This window comes from Magallana gigas, chromosome 5 (assembly GCF_963853765.1).
Source record: "Magallana gigas chromosome 5, xbMagGiga1.1, whole genome shotgun sequence".
NCBI lineage: Eukaryota > Metazoa > Mollusca > Bivalvia > Ostreida > Ostreidae > Magallana > Magallana gigas.
The window spans coordinates 36,834,739-36,849,815 of NC_088857.1; the positions used below are offsets into that span (position 1 = coordinate 36,834,739).

The 15,077-nt window shown below is 33.1% G+C and overlaps 1 protein-coding gene across 5 annotated transcripts; it reads right to left on the minus strand.

The window, feature by feature from the left end:
- Positions 1-172: 172 nt before the first annotated feature.
- Positions 173-13,689, minus strand: LOC105324287 (zinc transporter ZIP6). Of its 5 annotated transcripts, none has more exons than XM_011423348.4 (9): positions 13,536-13,689; positions 6,547-7,113; positions 6,053-6,284; positions 4,865-5,034; positions 4,237-4,401; positions 3,279-3,396; positions 2,773-3,111; positions 1,819-2,006; positions 173-1,254 (listed from the first exon to the last, which is right to left on the minus strand). In XM_011423348.4, the coding sequence occupies exons 2-9, from the start codon at positions 7,102-7,104 to the stop codon at positions 1,105-1,107; spliced, it is 1,920 nt and encodes a 639-aa protein (XP_011421650.3). In that variant the 5' UTR covers positions 7,105-7,113; positions 13,536-13,689; the 3' UTR covers positions 173-1,104. The 5 variants fall into 5 exon arrangements, with proteins under 5 accessions (XP_011421650.3, XP_011421646.3, XP_065940960.1 ...); XM_011423344.4 differs by lacking the exon at positions 13,536-13,689 and adding an exon at positions 13,359-13,501; XM_066084888.1 differs by lacking the exon at positions 13,536-13,689 and adding an exon at positions 8,735-8,932.
- Positions 13,690-15,077: the final 1,388 nt, after the last annotated feature.

Here is a 15,077-nt window from a genome sequence, read left to right on the forward strand (position 1 = left end):
TTACCCATTTAACATTAATTGAGGATGCCGCTAACAAGTACCGGTACATGTTTAAGAGGACCATGGCTATATCCCACACTTCAAGTGAATTATGTCTCACTGTTAGTCACGTGGAAAGGGGTGTGTCCTTTTTTTCACGTGTACAAGGAGAAAGAAATATTGAAATACTAAATTTTTATTTAAGAAGTTTTATTGCCAGATATAATAGTGATCCAGTGAAGACTTGCTTGTCTAATTGATATATTTTTTATTATGCAACAAGAAAGATGAAAACCAGCATTAGCCCCAACAAAAAAAAAATAGCTTGAATAAGCTGAAAGCTGTTTGGTCATTTTCATCTAAGATTTTGAAAACCCTGCACATGTACATGTGTATATATACTGTTTAGATGTTCTTATTTCTTCATTACATTCTTACATAACATGAACACAGTTTGGAGTGGATTTTCAAAATTTGCATTGTACAAAGTAAAAAATATCCATACTTACAATGTATAATGATAACAAGGTTCCAAATTTGTTTCATCCAAAAGGAAAAAAAACCAAAGAGTTTAATAACACTGTATATCAAAATAAGTGACATAAAAAATATTTCAGAATAGGAAAAATGGGACTAAATTAAAACCCCCAAAAACATACACTCAAACAAACATACATTCAAACAAACATACATTCAAACACAATCTCCTTTGTTCATGAGCAAAAAAAAAATATGTCAATGTGTTCTGTGAATTTACCGGTAATAAAAAAAATAATTACAAAAATAAAGCGTGACAAAAAATACAAAGCATCCAGGGCTGGGTTTTACAAAAGAACTTACGACAAAGTCTTAAATATTTCTAGATTCGTAGAATGGTCTTTAATAAACAAAATTTATATAAAACCATTTATTTACAACTATTTTGATTTCCATAATTATATTTACAGCCATTAGAATAAAACAGTGATTAGTTAGTGATTAATTAGCATTCATTAATTTGGTCGTAAGTCGTAAGTTCTTTAGTAAAAAGCAGCCCAGGGCATCCATGAAAATAACACTGCAAAAAAAAAACCCACTAAAAGTTTGGGTTTCTGTAAATAGGTAAGCACTAATGCATGATATCGGTTACGGTTCTAGTAAGTTTATCAAATCGTGTTCAAAGATGGCGATGAGGAACATGATTCCAGACCCCACTACCAGGCCACACACCTGTAGAATCAAGTGGAAGAACGGGTTCTCTCCTTTCTTTGTTCCAAGGGCGGTTAACTCTGGAAGCTAGAAATAGAATTCAAAAGTTTAGGCTAGCTCATAAAGTACAATACTATTGTACATACGGATGTGTGCAATCTGCAACTTACTATAAAGCAGATGTGAATAAGTACCAATTTCTTATGAAAAAAATACCTTTAGTTTATGCTCTGACCAAAATGTGACAGGCAAGTTTTTGTGGAGCAAGAGTTATATTCTTGGGTTTTTCGTTTCAAATTCATATCACAGAAACCAAGCCCGTTTTAACATTAATTTGAATGTAACCAATTATGGTTACATTGAAATTAATGTTAAAATGGGCTTAATCCCTGAGATTCATATTAAACATTGAAATGATTTATTTCCATTTTTTTTATATAAATTATGTTTGAGGATAAAATATATTTGCAGGTTTAAAAGGGGAGTAACCCAATTTTCTTCTCATTTAAAAAACAAAAGAAAAAAACTTTTTCAATAGACACAGAATAATTCAATAAAATTTGGGACCAAACTGTTTTCTTTTTTTCAAAACAGCTGAAACTCAAATGTCGGACTTGCATCAGCATTAGATGATATAAAGTAGTTTCTTACCATATCCACAAAAGCAATGTAGATAAAGACTCCTCCAATGCAGGCAAAGATCCAGAGAGGGGCGGATCCAAAGTTTCCGATCAGCACCCCTATCAGCATCCCAAAGACCCCAAGCACTGAGGAGACACAGTTGTAGATAATGGCCTGCTTTACAGTCATCCCTGCCCTCAACAGCACCGCAAAATCACCTACAATAAAACAGGGTATAATTGAGTTTATTTTTCTTCCATGCGAGGCATGATACGTAAACATAACAAAGACATCAGCAACATGTGATGTGATGAAAAATGAGATACTGTAGATTCCTAATTAAACGCAAGGAATTAATATCCACAGAAAATCGGGAGAAGCACCTTTCACAAATTTCAAAATCTCACCATTCTTTTCCGAGAGTTGAGAACCATAAGAAACAAAAGGAAAAGTTCCACGTTCGCAATTTTACATTCTCGCAATTTTATACAGACCAGCGAGATCGCGAAATTAAGTACTCGCGTAATATAAGGAATTTACAGTATAGAACAGAGATGTAAAATGAAGGTTATGAATAAGTCTTGTATTTTTTTTAGAACTTGTTTTGTAATGTGAAAGATTTTGTAGGCAAGAGGATATGAAAGAGTTGAAAATGGCAGATTCCTCATGTCATGTAATGATTATGGCAGGTAAAATTTACACAATACAGACAATTATTACCAAATTTTTTCAAACAATAGCAAACAATCAGTGCGTGAACATGGGTGTTAATCAATTGCATAATTCTACAGTCATATTCTGCTCTTCACCTCCAGTTACTAACATCTTAAATTCAATAAATAGACTTGAACTGAACTGTTTCTTAATCAAAATATCATCAACTTTTTGAGAGCAGATACCGGTAATTTATGGGATCTAAAATCTTTTACAAGAATGTAAAAAAAAATAAAACATTGCTCCAGGAACAGTGTAAAAAGAACTGACCAATTTCGTGTGGAAGTTCATGACAGAATACAGCAATTGAGGTGCTGATTCCTCCCGTAATGCTGTTGGAGAATGCTGCTCCCACCGCCAGCCCGTCGCTAAAATTGTGGATCCCGTCCCCCAGGATCACCATCCAGGCAATGGCTGTCACAGTCTGGGGCATGGTCTTACAGCGGCTGTGGGAGTGACCATGGGAGAAGTCCAGCACCTTACTGTGGGAGTCCTCGTCATCCCCTGGGTGGCTCTGTTTACTGTCCACGTTATTCTGGTCATCAGTGTTGTCAGACATCAAGAGCTTGCACTCTCCCTTATGGGACTCCACAGCATAGTTTTCCAAGGCTAAGACAATAAATTCATGTTTTCTGTTACAAATACTGCTACTACCTGGTACATATCAAACAAGTGTTTATAAATATTCTATTAAGACCTTTCCCTTGTGCTACTCATTGAATACTTTTCATAGATGTAATGTCAGAAACAAGAGTGAGAGTGAAAGTGTCACTAACCTTTTCCGCTGGGATGGATACGAAGCATGGTTGTCCCACAGTCTGGCTCCGAGGGAGTCCTAGGACTCTCCCCTCCATTGCTGTTGTTAAAGTGTACCTTATGTTCCTCAAGCTTCCTCTGCAAAGCAGATAAAAAAAAGATGTTTGTGGCAGGGTTAACAGATAAAGGCTACATTATAAATGAATATACAATCAGACCTCCTCATTGCAAACAAGATTAGCGAGAGGAAATCATCGAGATACTATTCCAGGATTAAAGTTCGCGTTAAAATAAAATACAAAAAAACAATGATTAAGCCAGTTCTTGTCACTTAAACATATCAATTGTAATTGAGTTACTGAGATATTGATGTTTATGATCCAGAAGTTCAATCATTTTTCTTTATATGCACTGAAAAATTGGGGGAGTTTTCCACTTTTTAACAAATTATCATGATTTTTATCATGAGCCAATGTTTGCCTCTTTCTTGTAAAAAGAGTAAACTAAAAGAGCATACTGGTTTAAAATGAACAGTTCTGTGCTAAAACTTGTAAAATTCAAAGACAATTATAGTAAAAGCATTTTGGTTAAATTGAAAATCAATTTCTTATTTTATCTGTTTGTTTCAATAAGTTCGACTCATTTGCAGTACTGTTTGGAAGAAATGATGTTATTTCTATAAACCTTTCATTAAAAATAAAAAAATGAGTGTTTTCTTGAACTTATGATAGGAGCTAAATCAAATAAAGTTCCAAGAAATCTTTATATTATTTTAAATCAAACTGAGGGTAGCTGGGTCAAATTGAAATTATCATTTACTTTCTTTTTCTGTGTGGAGTGTACCTTAAAGTAAAACTACAATGTTCAATTAAGCAGCAAGTTGTTCTTTTATCATATGTCCTTTTGAATTCTTTTATTGTTTAGTCATTCAGTGTTGAAAATGGCATAGCATAGCTAGACACTGTAGAAATGTTTTACTTTTTTCTGTTTTCGTTTGGAGTTGGTGAAAAGGGTAACCAGTCTCTCCATGATGAAGAAGACATAGATAGCCAGCAATCCCACAAGTCCCTTCATAACTCCCTGCCTGCTCTCTTCAACATGGCTGTCATCTGAGCCATGCTTGTGAGACTCATTTCCAAAAGCCTGTATGTTTACAGAAAAAAGAAAATTGATTGCATCATAATATATTTTCTTTTGAAAGCAAAGGATTATTTTTTATTTACATCAACCTGATAATGCATTCTAAATTTACATGTGAGCTTGTACCAGATATTTAAAGGGTTGCATACCTGTACTCAGATGTTATAAAAATTACATTTTGTACATTCTGTACACAGAGATTAGGTTGGGATACTAGTAAGGGTAGATGGCCCTTTAAAATACTGCTTGCAAGCATGAAAGGAAAGATAACTCTTACTAAAAAATCAACAAACTAGTCAAGCATCAGTTCTCTTGCTTTTTCATGTCAATTTTGGTATTTAGTTCAAATAGCTAAACATTCTGTTTTCAAAGATACTATCATGTTTATCAGCTTTCCGAAGGTATCACCTTGTATTTTTTGTTTGTTTTGCATTAAGAACTGACATGATTGTGTGTTTTTACATACATGAGGAAACAGATGAAGGAGAGCGTCCCCGGAAAGGGCCCCCACAGCCAGGGCAACCAGGAACTGGAGAAGGTGGTTATAGAAGACCTTCTGCATGATTGGAATGACTGCCACACCCAGGAGTCCCACCAGACTGATGATCACAATGGCAATGAAGCTGTACCCCCATACTGTATACACACACAGATAAATAATGTCAACTTAGCTATTTCATTAATATACACCTTCAATTTTCTCTATAGAAAATGACAGGTACATGTAATACAATTAAAAAAAAACATTTTAACTGCTTAAATCTAAGTAAATAAGTAAGTATGAGATTATCTTTGACTTGTAATCTGTTGACTCCCTTGAGACCCCCTTTTCCATCAACAGTCTTAGATCTGTTGACTATTTTCCCCATTTTCTTAAGTATGCTAGTCAAGTGATCCTCAATAAGTATACATGTACATATATGTATCCTGAAATTGTCATTTAATTTTACTTCACATTCATTAATTGTTTGCATTAAAAATATATTTAACTATTTATTTTTCATTTCAAATTGGTCCAGAGGGAAATAAATGAATGTAGATTCAGGATAAATTTTAAAAAAAACCCACATGTTAATCTAGTAAAGTCTGGTTAGGTATGTAACAAATCAGTCATATCCTGGATTCTCTGAAAAGGAAACAGCTGTTTTGTTTGATCCTGGAACAGATTTATTGCCCTCAGCCTCCAGCTTCAGGCAACATATCCACTTTCAAACAAAACAGCCAATTGCAAGTATCCTGGAACCAAACTTTCTAAATAAAAAATTACACAGTTTCTAACCAAGGTAAACATATGGTATGCAAATTAAATTATTTAATGAAAATACATGTACTTTGAATATAAATACAGGATCTCATGTAACATATGTTTATCAATAACTTAATTGGAAATAATTTTTGTTAAGTTTATCAAAATAGGTTTCTAAAAATTTGATTAAAAATGAACATTATATACAGTAAAACACGCTGACCAGTACCAGGGACAGATAATTTGACTTCATCATTAGCATTATTCGTTGTATCTATTAAGTGTACAATATTTTTTTAAAGTTAAGAGGAATGAAAATCACTTTGCTAATACATGTACTGGTAAGCATTAATTCATTATAAGCGTGTTTATTATATGAGTGTTTAACAATATTTCTTAAAGACTGACCACGGCCTGGAATATTTCCAATGTCGTACTCAATGTCTTTGTTGGATAGAGATTCATCATGGCTATGGCTATCACAGGTATGTTGATTACGAGATACAGGGCCGCCCCCGCAGGCTGTTGTGTCCAGCATTGCTACGATACCCATACACACATCAGAAAAGTCGGTCTGAGACAGGGCAATGGACTGGTTTATTTTGTACATTTGGATAAGGTTTTCTGGAGTTTTTATGCACTGAAATAAAATGCATATTTTATTTTATAAATAAATGCACTGAAATAAGTGAAAAAGTATTCCTGAAATTTTTTTTGTCTGTTAAAAATTTCAAATTCAAAGTTGTTTTGCATGCAAGTTATCTTAAATGATACATGTACCTTGATAGTTAATCAAAAGATAGTTTCTCTATATTTCATAATTTATCATAATTCAACAGCTCTCTTTTCTCAAAAAATTCAATTGATAGCCGTTACGTGTTTCCTATGATACTATGGCTTACTGTGGTGTTTGAGATGTTCTCTTTAGATGTTCTCTTCCTAATTCTTTCCTGAGATGATCTTCTCTGCTGAGCATTTCGGCTTTTCCTTATATAACCATTATCATTATGAGATGTATTATCATGATCATCATGAAGTTTATGTTCATGATCATGATCATGATCATCATGTTCACTATGATCATAATGTTCACTATGATCATCATGATTCTCATGTTCACTATGAATTTCTAGAGAGGTGGAATTTTTATGATTACCGGTATACACTCCAATATTTTGAAGAAGTTTCTTAAGTCCCTCCAGTGTTAGACTACCATTTTCTCCATATCTTTCTATCAAGCTCTCGTAGAAAAATTGTCCAGGAGCGTGAATGTCCTTGCTGTGATTTTCATGAATTTGCATGTCATTATGATCATGGGTTCCTAAATGGTCATGCTGGATGTGTTGATACGTTGGCTCCTCTGTAGCACCTTGCTTGATTGGGTCCACCCCAATGACTGGGCGCCAGGATGACACCACCAGACAGACCAGACAAAGTCTGGAACCACCTGGCAAACACATCGTGCCTGTCTGTAAAAAATACATTCTGATCAGTCACAATCCAAAGCTATAAAGGAGATAAGTTGAGAAAATTTAGCCTGATTAAAAAGAAATATGTACAGCAAGAACATTGATCCACACTCTTGCCCTTTAGCAAACATTCAACAACGTACAGAAAATGTTCTGACATTTGAAGATATTCAAATCTTTATCTATAATCCAGTTCATTTGTGTTGATATTATCTATATAAGGTCTCAGGCATAGAAAACATCATTGGAAAAAATTTTTGTCAAGAAGATGAAATTTTTTTAGCAACAATCCCAGGCATACACGACCCCAGTGCACTTTACCTAACTTAATCTGAAAAGAAAGCAAATTAAAGAGTAAAGCCTGGAAAAATCAAATAATTACAAGGAAATTTAGCTTCATGAAAGAAACAAAGTTTAATACCTAGCAATATTCCAAATTCAATGATAATAGAGTTTAGAATAAAAGTTTAAGAAATATAAGACCCGTTACCTTTCTCACGACTGAAGCTAAGCTGACTAAATCCACAAGAGCTCTTAGAATAAATGTATGCATTTGTGAGAAAATTCAACTCAATGTTGTACTGTACAAGTCCTTAAATTTACTGGTATTCACAAGTATATATATCATATCAAACTTCAAAGTACAAAGTACAAAACAGATGTTTAAACAAACACAGAAAAAAATGCCAAATAACAGTGCTCTCCTAAAAACAATAAATTTAAATTAGTTCAAAAGTGACTGAATATCAAAGAACCTGTGTCACTCAAAAATATAAATATTCATTTAATCTAAGAAAAAACCCACTTCATTCTGATGATAAAATCAAATGAAAAAAGGGAGATAGAGGGGGGAAAAATAGGTATAGGCATTAAAATTTCTTTTGAAGAACTATATTAACAAATTCAAGAAAATGATATGACACCATTAAAGTACATCAGTTTTGTTCCTAATTATTTTTCTATGTCATATTGTACTCTAGGGAGGGAGGGAGGTTTCAAAACAGGTTTGGATCCATAATCGTTTTTTTTTCACATCTTCACATTCTTTCAAGGACATGATCAAAGTTTGAGCTAAAAAAAAAAACATGAATAAATTTTAAAATGACTTTTGAAAGGCTTTTAAAAGAGCCACAACACATTTGAAAGTTTTTCTAGCCTCTGTAAAAATTAAGATGTAAAGATATTTTCATATACATATATACATCTATAAAAGAAAAAGAAATTGTATAATGCTGAGGGGGATCCTTACAAATTTATGCATCAAAGAAATACAGACAGGATCACTGTGAGAACCTACAGAAAGTTAGCGCCAGTCTGGTGATGTACCCAGTTCCTGTAACAAACTGAGTTAACAAAGAAGACAAAATCAATATGCTTAGATATCAAACATTTCTCAATCTATACTTTTACCATAAACTCCCACCATGTGGTTTAATCAAGTAATACTGTAAAATAAGTCAGAGTTCTGAGTACTCTTGATTAAGAACTAATTGCATAATAATGTAACAACCATGTTCAATGTTGAAACATCAAATCCTCTTAAAAATTTATATTTTGTCAACATTATGGTTCTTATTTTAATATATATAACGGTTTCGTAAAAGTAGTTTATAACACCTACCATAATTTTTCAGGAGTATAAATTATCTGCATGAAATTTCAAAGTTGCTGAGACTGCAAGTTAATCGAAGCGAGGCAGTATTCCACTCATATGTGTTTCATACATGTACTTCTAGGTTCGTGTGAACCAAAAATCAACTTAGACGAGTGTATTTAGATTTCTTCCAAGATGTTTTACATTGTACTTATCAAGACTCAAATATATCTTTCATGACCATTATTTGACTGAAATTCGATACAAAAAAAAATGACATGCAAATTAAATGTAAACCTGTATTTAATCTAGTAAGATACATGTCATGCTTATAGGAAATAATGTTCTTTTATTTAATCATACTTGGCACCAAAAGAAAGCAAAATCTGTCTTCTTTTTCACTAGCGTTTTTAGAAAAGAAAATAAAAATTTGAATACAGGACAGTCTGAGCTAAAAGAGTTAAATGAACATGTGGAGAGATTCTATTAGACAGGTGTAACACAATATATGTACAACAATCTTCAGGTGTTAAATGACATCTCACTTTAAGTGTATAAACCCCCCCCCCCCCTTCTCACCAGTTCTAGCACAGTGATCACAGCAGACTGATGTAAGGATAACAGCTTGATTTTAATTTTCATGATAAGCAGCATTAACTTTGAATGTCCCATGCTTACATTTATGTACTAGGCCAAAATATAAATATGAACTGAATCCTACTTAAATCTGAGAGAGAAATAAACAGGGTCAGTAGGTATATGGAGATATCTGATAATATTTTATTTTACCTGTATGTTGACATTTTGTTGTTGCACTCAATTCTAGACAGTCGGACGGCCTCTCATAATACATTTCAAATAAACTGAACCGATTTATTGATTGTGACTGCAGGCAAAAGGCTAGCTAGTGTTTTCTTAGGGGGGAGAAAAAAACACAAAAAATCTTCTAAGGTCAGAAAGCCCATAACTCAATAAACATGGAATCAAAATTTCCTGAAATGTCATGAAATATACAAATGTATCAGTAAATTCACCCTCCTCAGCATGTGCACAGTAAAACAAATCTCGAGAAGTTGATCTGCACTGTACACTGATTTTTCTATACATGTAATAGGAGCGTTTTCAAACTGTTAATAAGGATGTAAAATTAATGGCTCTAGACAGTACTTTGCAGTAACATTTCAACCTGTACTTTGGGCTTAAACCATAAATGTAAATAATTGGTTTAATATTATGACAACTGTTTTATTGCAACTTGCAAGGCAAATGGCAAGGCAAGGCACTCGATTCTCACCGCTGAGACCCGAGTTCGATCCCCTTGCTTGACAGTGGTTGTATGTGAAAGGGTAGGGAGGTGGCCTGCTAGAACACATGGGTTCTCTCCGGGTACTCCGGCTTCTTCCCACACCTATGACCCCCTCGCACTAACATCCATGCCAATGAGAGATATTTATATAAGTTGTAGAATTTGTTTATCAATCATTGTAAAAATAAATAAGGTTCAGTTTTTAAGCTAGGTATTTGACCTCAAACATTGGAATTTTTTTTACATTGCATGAGTTGATATAATTTTTTCATAACAAATGCAACAGATTTGATTCAATTGAAGAAACAAATTATACATACTGCGCACGTTTTAAAACTTTTAATGTTTTAAGTTATATTTAGAATAGATAGCCTTTTTTATGACTTTAAAGAGAACAATCTGTGACAGTTGAGGGAGAAGTGGGGATGTAGACTTAGTATCCGAATGTGCAAGCTAGAGTTCAAAGGTAAATCTAACTATTATACATGTTTCACTCACCTATCAATTAATCCATATTACCAGTATTTGCAGTCACATTTCACTTTTAACCAATTAAGTTTGAAATTACCCAGATAATACATGTACCACCAATGAAAGAAGGCCTACTTTTATAGTCTTGCTTCAGGTAAAGAAATGGGTGTGAAGAGAAAAAAAACCCATCCCAAATTCTTAGAAACATTGTAAAATTGAAGATATGGTCCTGAATTTTTATGTATGATAAATTTTTTTTTAATAATAGGGCAAGCTCTTGTGCATCAATAAACATGTAAATTTTTGCCCTTTGTTCACCAATTTTTACAAAGATGAATATCTAATTTTATTTTTTCTCAAAATTTTCAAATAAATTATATACCGGTATAAAATTTATCCTTATTCTAAAATACTAAGTGTAATATTTACATTTTCAACTGTCTTTGTCTGTGATAACATTACGAATCAATTTTGAACCCTAAAACCCAATAACTTCATAAAACATGAGTTACACAAAATGGGCATGTCTTATAGCATAACCGAAAAACAGTATTGGCTGCGCCGCATAGTAATATACATAGCATGTGCTACATAAAAAATAGTGGATTTGAAATAATGTCGTTTTAAAGTGTACATGTTGGAATAATATAAATGTAAGCAATAAGGAATCATTCTTTGAATATTATGAAGCCATTTGGGCTTTATTGGATTTGACCCCGTCCCAACCGAAATTATCACCTCATAATACTCAAAGAATGATGCCTTATTCCTTAATTGAACCCCTATAAATAGGTCTGATGATTGCATCATCCATTGATGATTGCATCATCCATGGATGATTGCATCATCCATGGATGATTGCATCATCCATTGATGATTCCATCATCCATTGATGATTCCATCATCCATTATCAAGTGTATTGAATTCATATAATAGGTCTGATTTTCCTAATAATTGATGATTGCATCATCCATTGATGATTCCATCATCCATTATCAAGTGTATTGAATTCATATAATAGGTCTGATTTTCTTAATAATTCTTGAAAAATAAACTTAGTTCAAAACAGAATTTAATGTGGTTTGGTTCACTGTTGGGTGTATTTTAACCTCATTTTGTGATTCTTTCATCATGTTAATGCCATTGAAAGACTTCAAAGTGTTATATACCGGTATGAAATTTATCCTTTTTGTCTTATAGCATAACCGAAAAACGGTATTGGCTGCGCCGCGTAGTAATATACATAGCATGTGCTACATAAACAATAGTGGATTTGAAATAATGTGGTTTTAAAGTGTACATGTTGGAATAATATAAATGTAAGCAATGAGGAATATTTCTTTGAATATTATGAGGTGATAATTTTGGTTGAAGCGTGGTCATATCTATCATAAAGCCATTTGGGCTTTATTGGATTTGACCCCGCCCCAACCAAAATTATCACCTCATAATACTCAAAGAATGATGCCTTATTCCTTAATTGAACCCCTATAAATAGGTCTGATGATTGCATCATCCATTGATGATTGCATCATCCATTGATGATTGCATCATCCACTGATGATTCCATCATCCATTATCAAGTGTATTGAATTCATATAATAGGTCTGATTTTCCTAATAATTCTTGAAAAATAAACTTAGTTCAAAACAGAATTTAATGTGGTTTGGTTCACTGTTGGGTGTATTTTAACCTCATTTTGTGATTCTTTCATCATGTTAATGCCATTGAAAGACTTCAAAGTATTATATACCGGTATGAAATTTATCCTTATTCTAATATACATGTACTAAGTAATATTTACATTTTCAACTGTCTTTGTCTGTGATAACATTACGAATCAATTTTGAACCCTAAAACCCAATTACTTAAAAAAAACATGAGTTTCACCAAAAGGGCATGTCTTATAGCCCGAAAAACGGTATTGGCTGCGCCGCGTAGTAATATACATAGCATGTGCTACATGAAAAATAGTGGATTTGAAATAATGTCGTTTTAAAGTGTACATGTTGGAATAATATAAATGTAAGCAATGAGGAATCATTCTTTGAATATTATGAGGTGATAATTTTGGTTGAAGCGTGGTCATATCTATCATAAAGCCATTTGGGCTTTATTGGATTTGACCCCGCCCCAACCAAAATTATCACCTCATAATACTCAAAGAATGATGCCTTATTCCTTAATTGAACCCCTATAAATAGGTCTGATGATTGCATCATCCATTGATGATTGCATCATCCATTGATGATTCCTCCATTATCAAGTGTATTGAATTCATATAATAGGTCTGATTTTCCTAATAATTCTTGAAAAATAAACTTAGTTCAAAACAGAATTTAATGTGGTTTGGTTCACTGTTGGGTGTATTTTAACCTCATTTTGTGATTCTTTCATCATGCTAATGCCATTGAAAGACTTCAAAGTTATAACACATTAAAGTTTGGCACTTACAACTATTGAAAAGTTAGTCAGAAATCTTTATCTTGCTAGCACATAGTGCCAAATTATGTACCTCAAATTTTTCAGTACCTTTGAATTGGTCCAATTTAATGAACATTTCACATTCTATTGAAGTTTGATTTTGGAGTGCCATATTTCAAGTATAGTCTATTTGATGTTAAATAGATTCATGTAAGAGTTTACTGATGCTCTTCAGGTTGCTCGCTTATTCACCGAGTTCTGAAATTTTGCCGTTTGTCTTTTTTTATAAGGAGTTTTAACCTAAAATTCTGATTTACATCACTTACTCTCAAGTCCATAAAGAAGAGTAAAGGATTTTAGCTATGTTTTTTAAACACCATACATTTTTAATCAATGACCATCTTTAAAATAAATACAGCACTCTTAAAGGTTCGGTTCTTAGGTCTAACCTGAACTGATCGTCTGATGTCTTTGTTTCGCACATGCCATGTGCTTAAAATTTTTAAACAAATTAGGCCTGAGTACTTTTCATACTTGCGTCTAAAGAACATATCATAGTTGTTTGTCATTTTGACATACAAAAAAAAGTAATTTAAATATTCACTATTGCGTGACCCCATATTTACCTCGTTTCCCGTAGAATTTTGTGGGGCCGTGTGCACAACCTTTCTCCACGTGAAGCAAAATGGCGACTGGAGTGCGAGGATTCACATTTTTGCGTCATAGACCGGTGCGCGCTGATTGGTTAGATGGTTGTTATGTGAAAACGTGGTTCACTTATGAGTACGAACGGATTGCACTCTTCTACTTTTAAAATAAACGCAATATTGTCATTTGTTGCACTTAAAAATCATATGACATATCGTGTTGTTACATTTAGGCTATATAACCTTGATCTTGTGTATCAAACGCACGTGCATGTGCATTCTCTACCATCGGTCCAAACAGTAATATAACGAACGACAACTATGCGTGGAAGAGTGAATTTTCCTGGTCTGTTCAACAAATGTCAAACGAACATCAAAACATTAACTAAGAGCAAACTATGCAGCTCAGTTGAAAATGCCCAAACCAGCGTTATGTATATATCTGATAAAATGTTAATGAGTTTTAACGGATGGAACCCAGAACTCTTATATATGAATCACGGTCAAAATATCGTATCGATTTTGAGTCGATTTACATGTAAAAAAAAAAATTGTTTTTTGTTTAATTTACTACAATGACAATACATTATGCTTTATTAACATTTGTTGGTTATATGAAAATGTAAAGAAAGGCTATTTAGAGGCCCTGAGCATTTTGTGTAATGCTCATTTACACCGTGAATAAAATACCTTTTTTTTTTTTGGTGATTCATGCAGAATATGAGGGTAGCCTCAGATATTGCAGAAAAATATATTACACGCGACAGTGGGTCATATGATTTTTTTTCTATATAAATATATTTCTTTTAGCAATAAACTAATCGTAAAGATTAAGTAACCATTTTAAGTCATTGTTAATGTACAAGAGATTATACCGTTCTTGCCCAGCGGAATGAGTTTACATTTAAATGCATGTTGGTTTACGTGTATTGTAAACAAAGAGAACTGTCAATATAAAAAACCCCTTAGAACTTATTTATTTAGTAAATTTAAAAGTTACTAACTATCAATATTTTCATGACCATCGTATCTATGTGTTTTAACATGATATAGTAAATAATTAAAGAAATGAGGATGGTACCATTAGCACATTATTTTCGTAAAAACGATAGATATTCATTTCAAACCGGAGTGATTGGGTATAGTCTTATCATCTCAATGCAATTCAGTTTCTAAACATACAGCCGAGAGTTTTGAAAATAATTGTGTATTTAAATATTATGAGGTGATAATTTCGGTTGAAGCGTGGTCATATCTATCATAAAGCCATTTGGGCTTTATTGGATTTGGCCCCGCCCCGACCGAAATTATCAGCTCATAATACTCAAAGAATGATTCCTTATTCCTTAATTGAACCCCTATAAATAGGTCTGATGATTGCATCATCCATTGAAGATTGCATCATCCATTGATGATTGCATCATCCATTGATGATTACATCCTCCATTATCAAATGTACTGAACTCATATAATAGGTCTGACTTTCCTAGGCAATTCAGTTTCTAAACATACAGCCGAGAG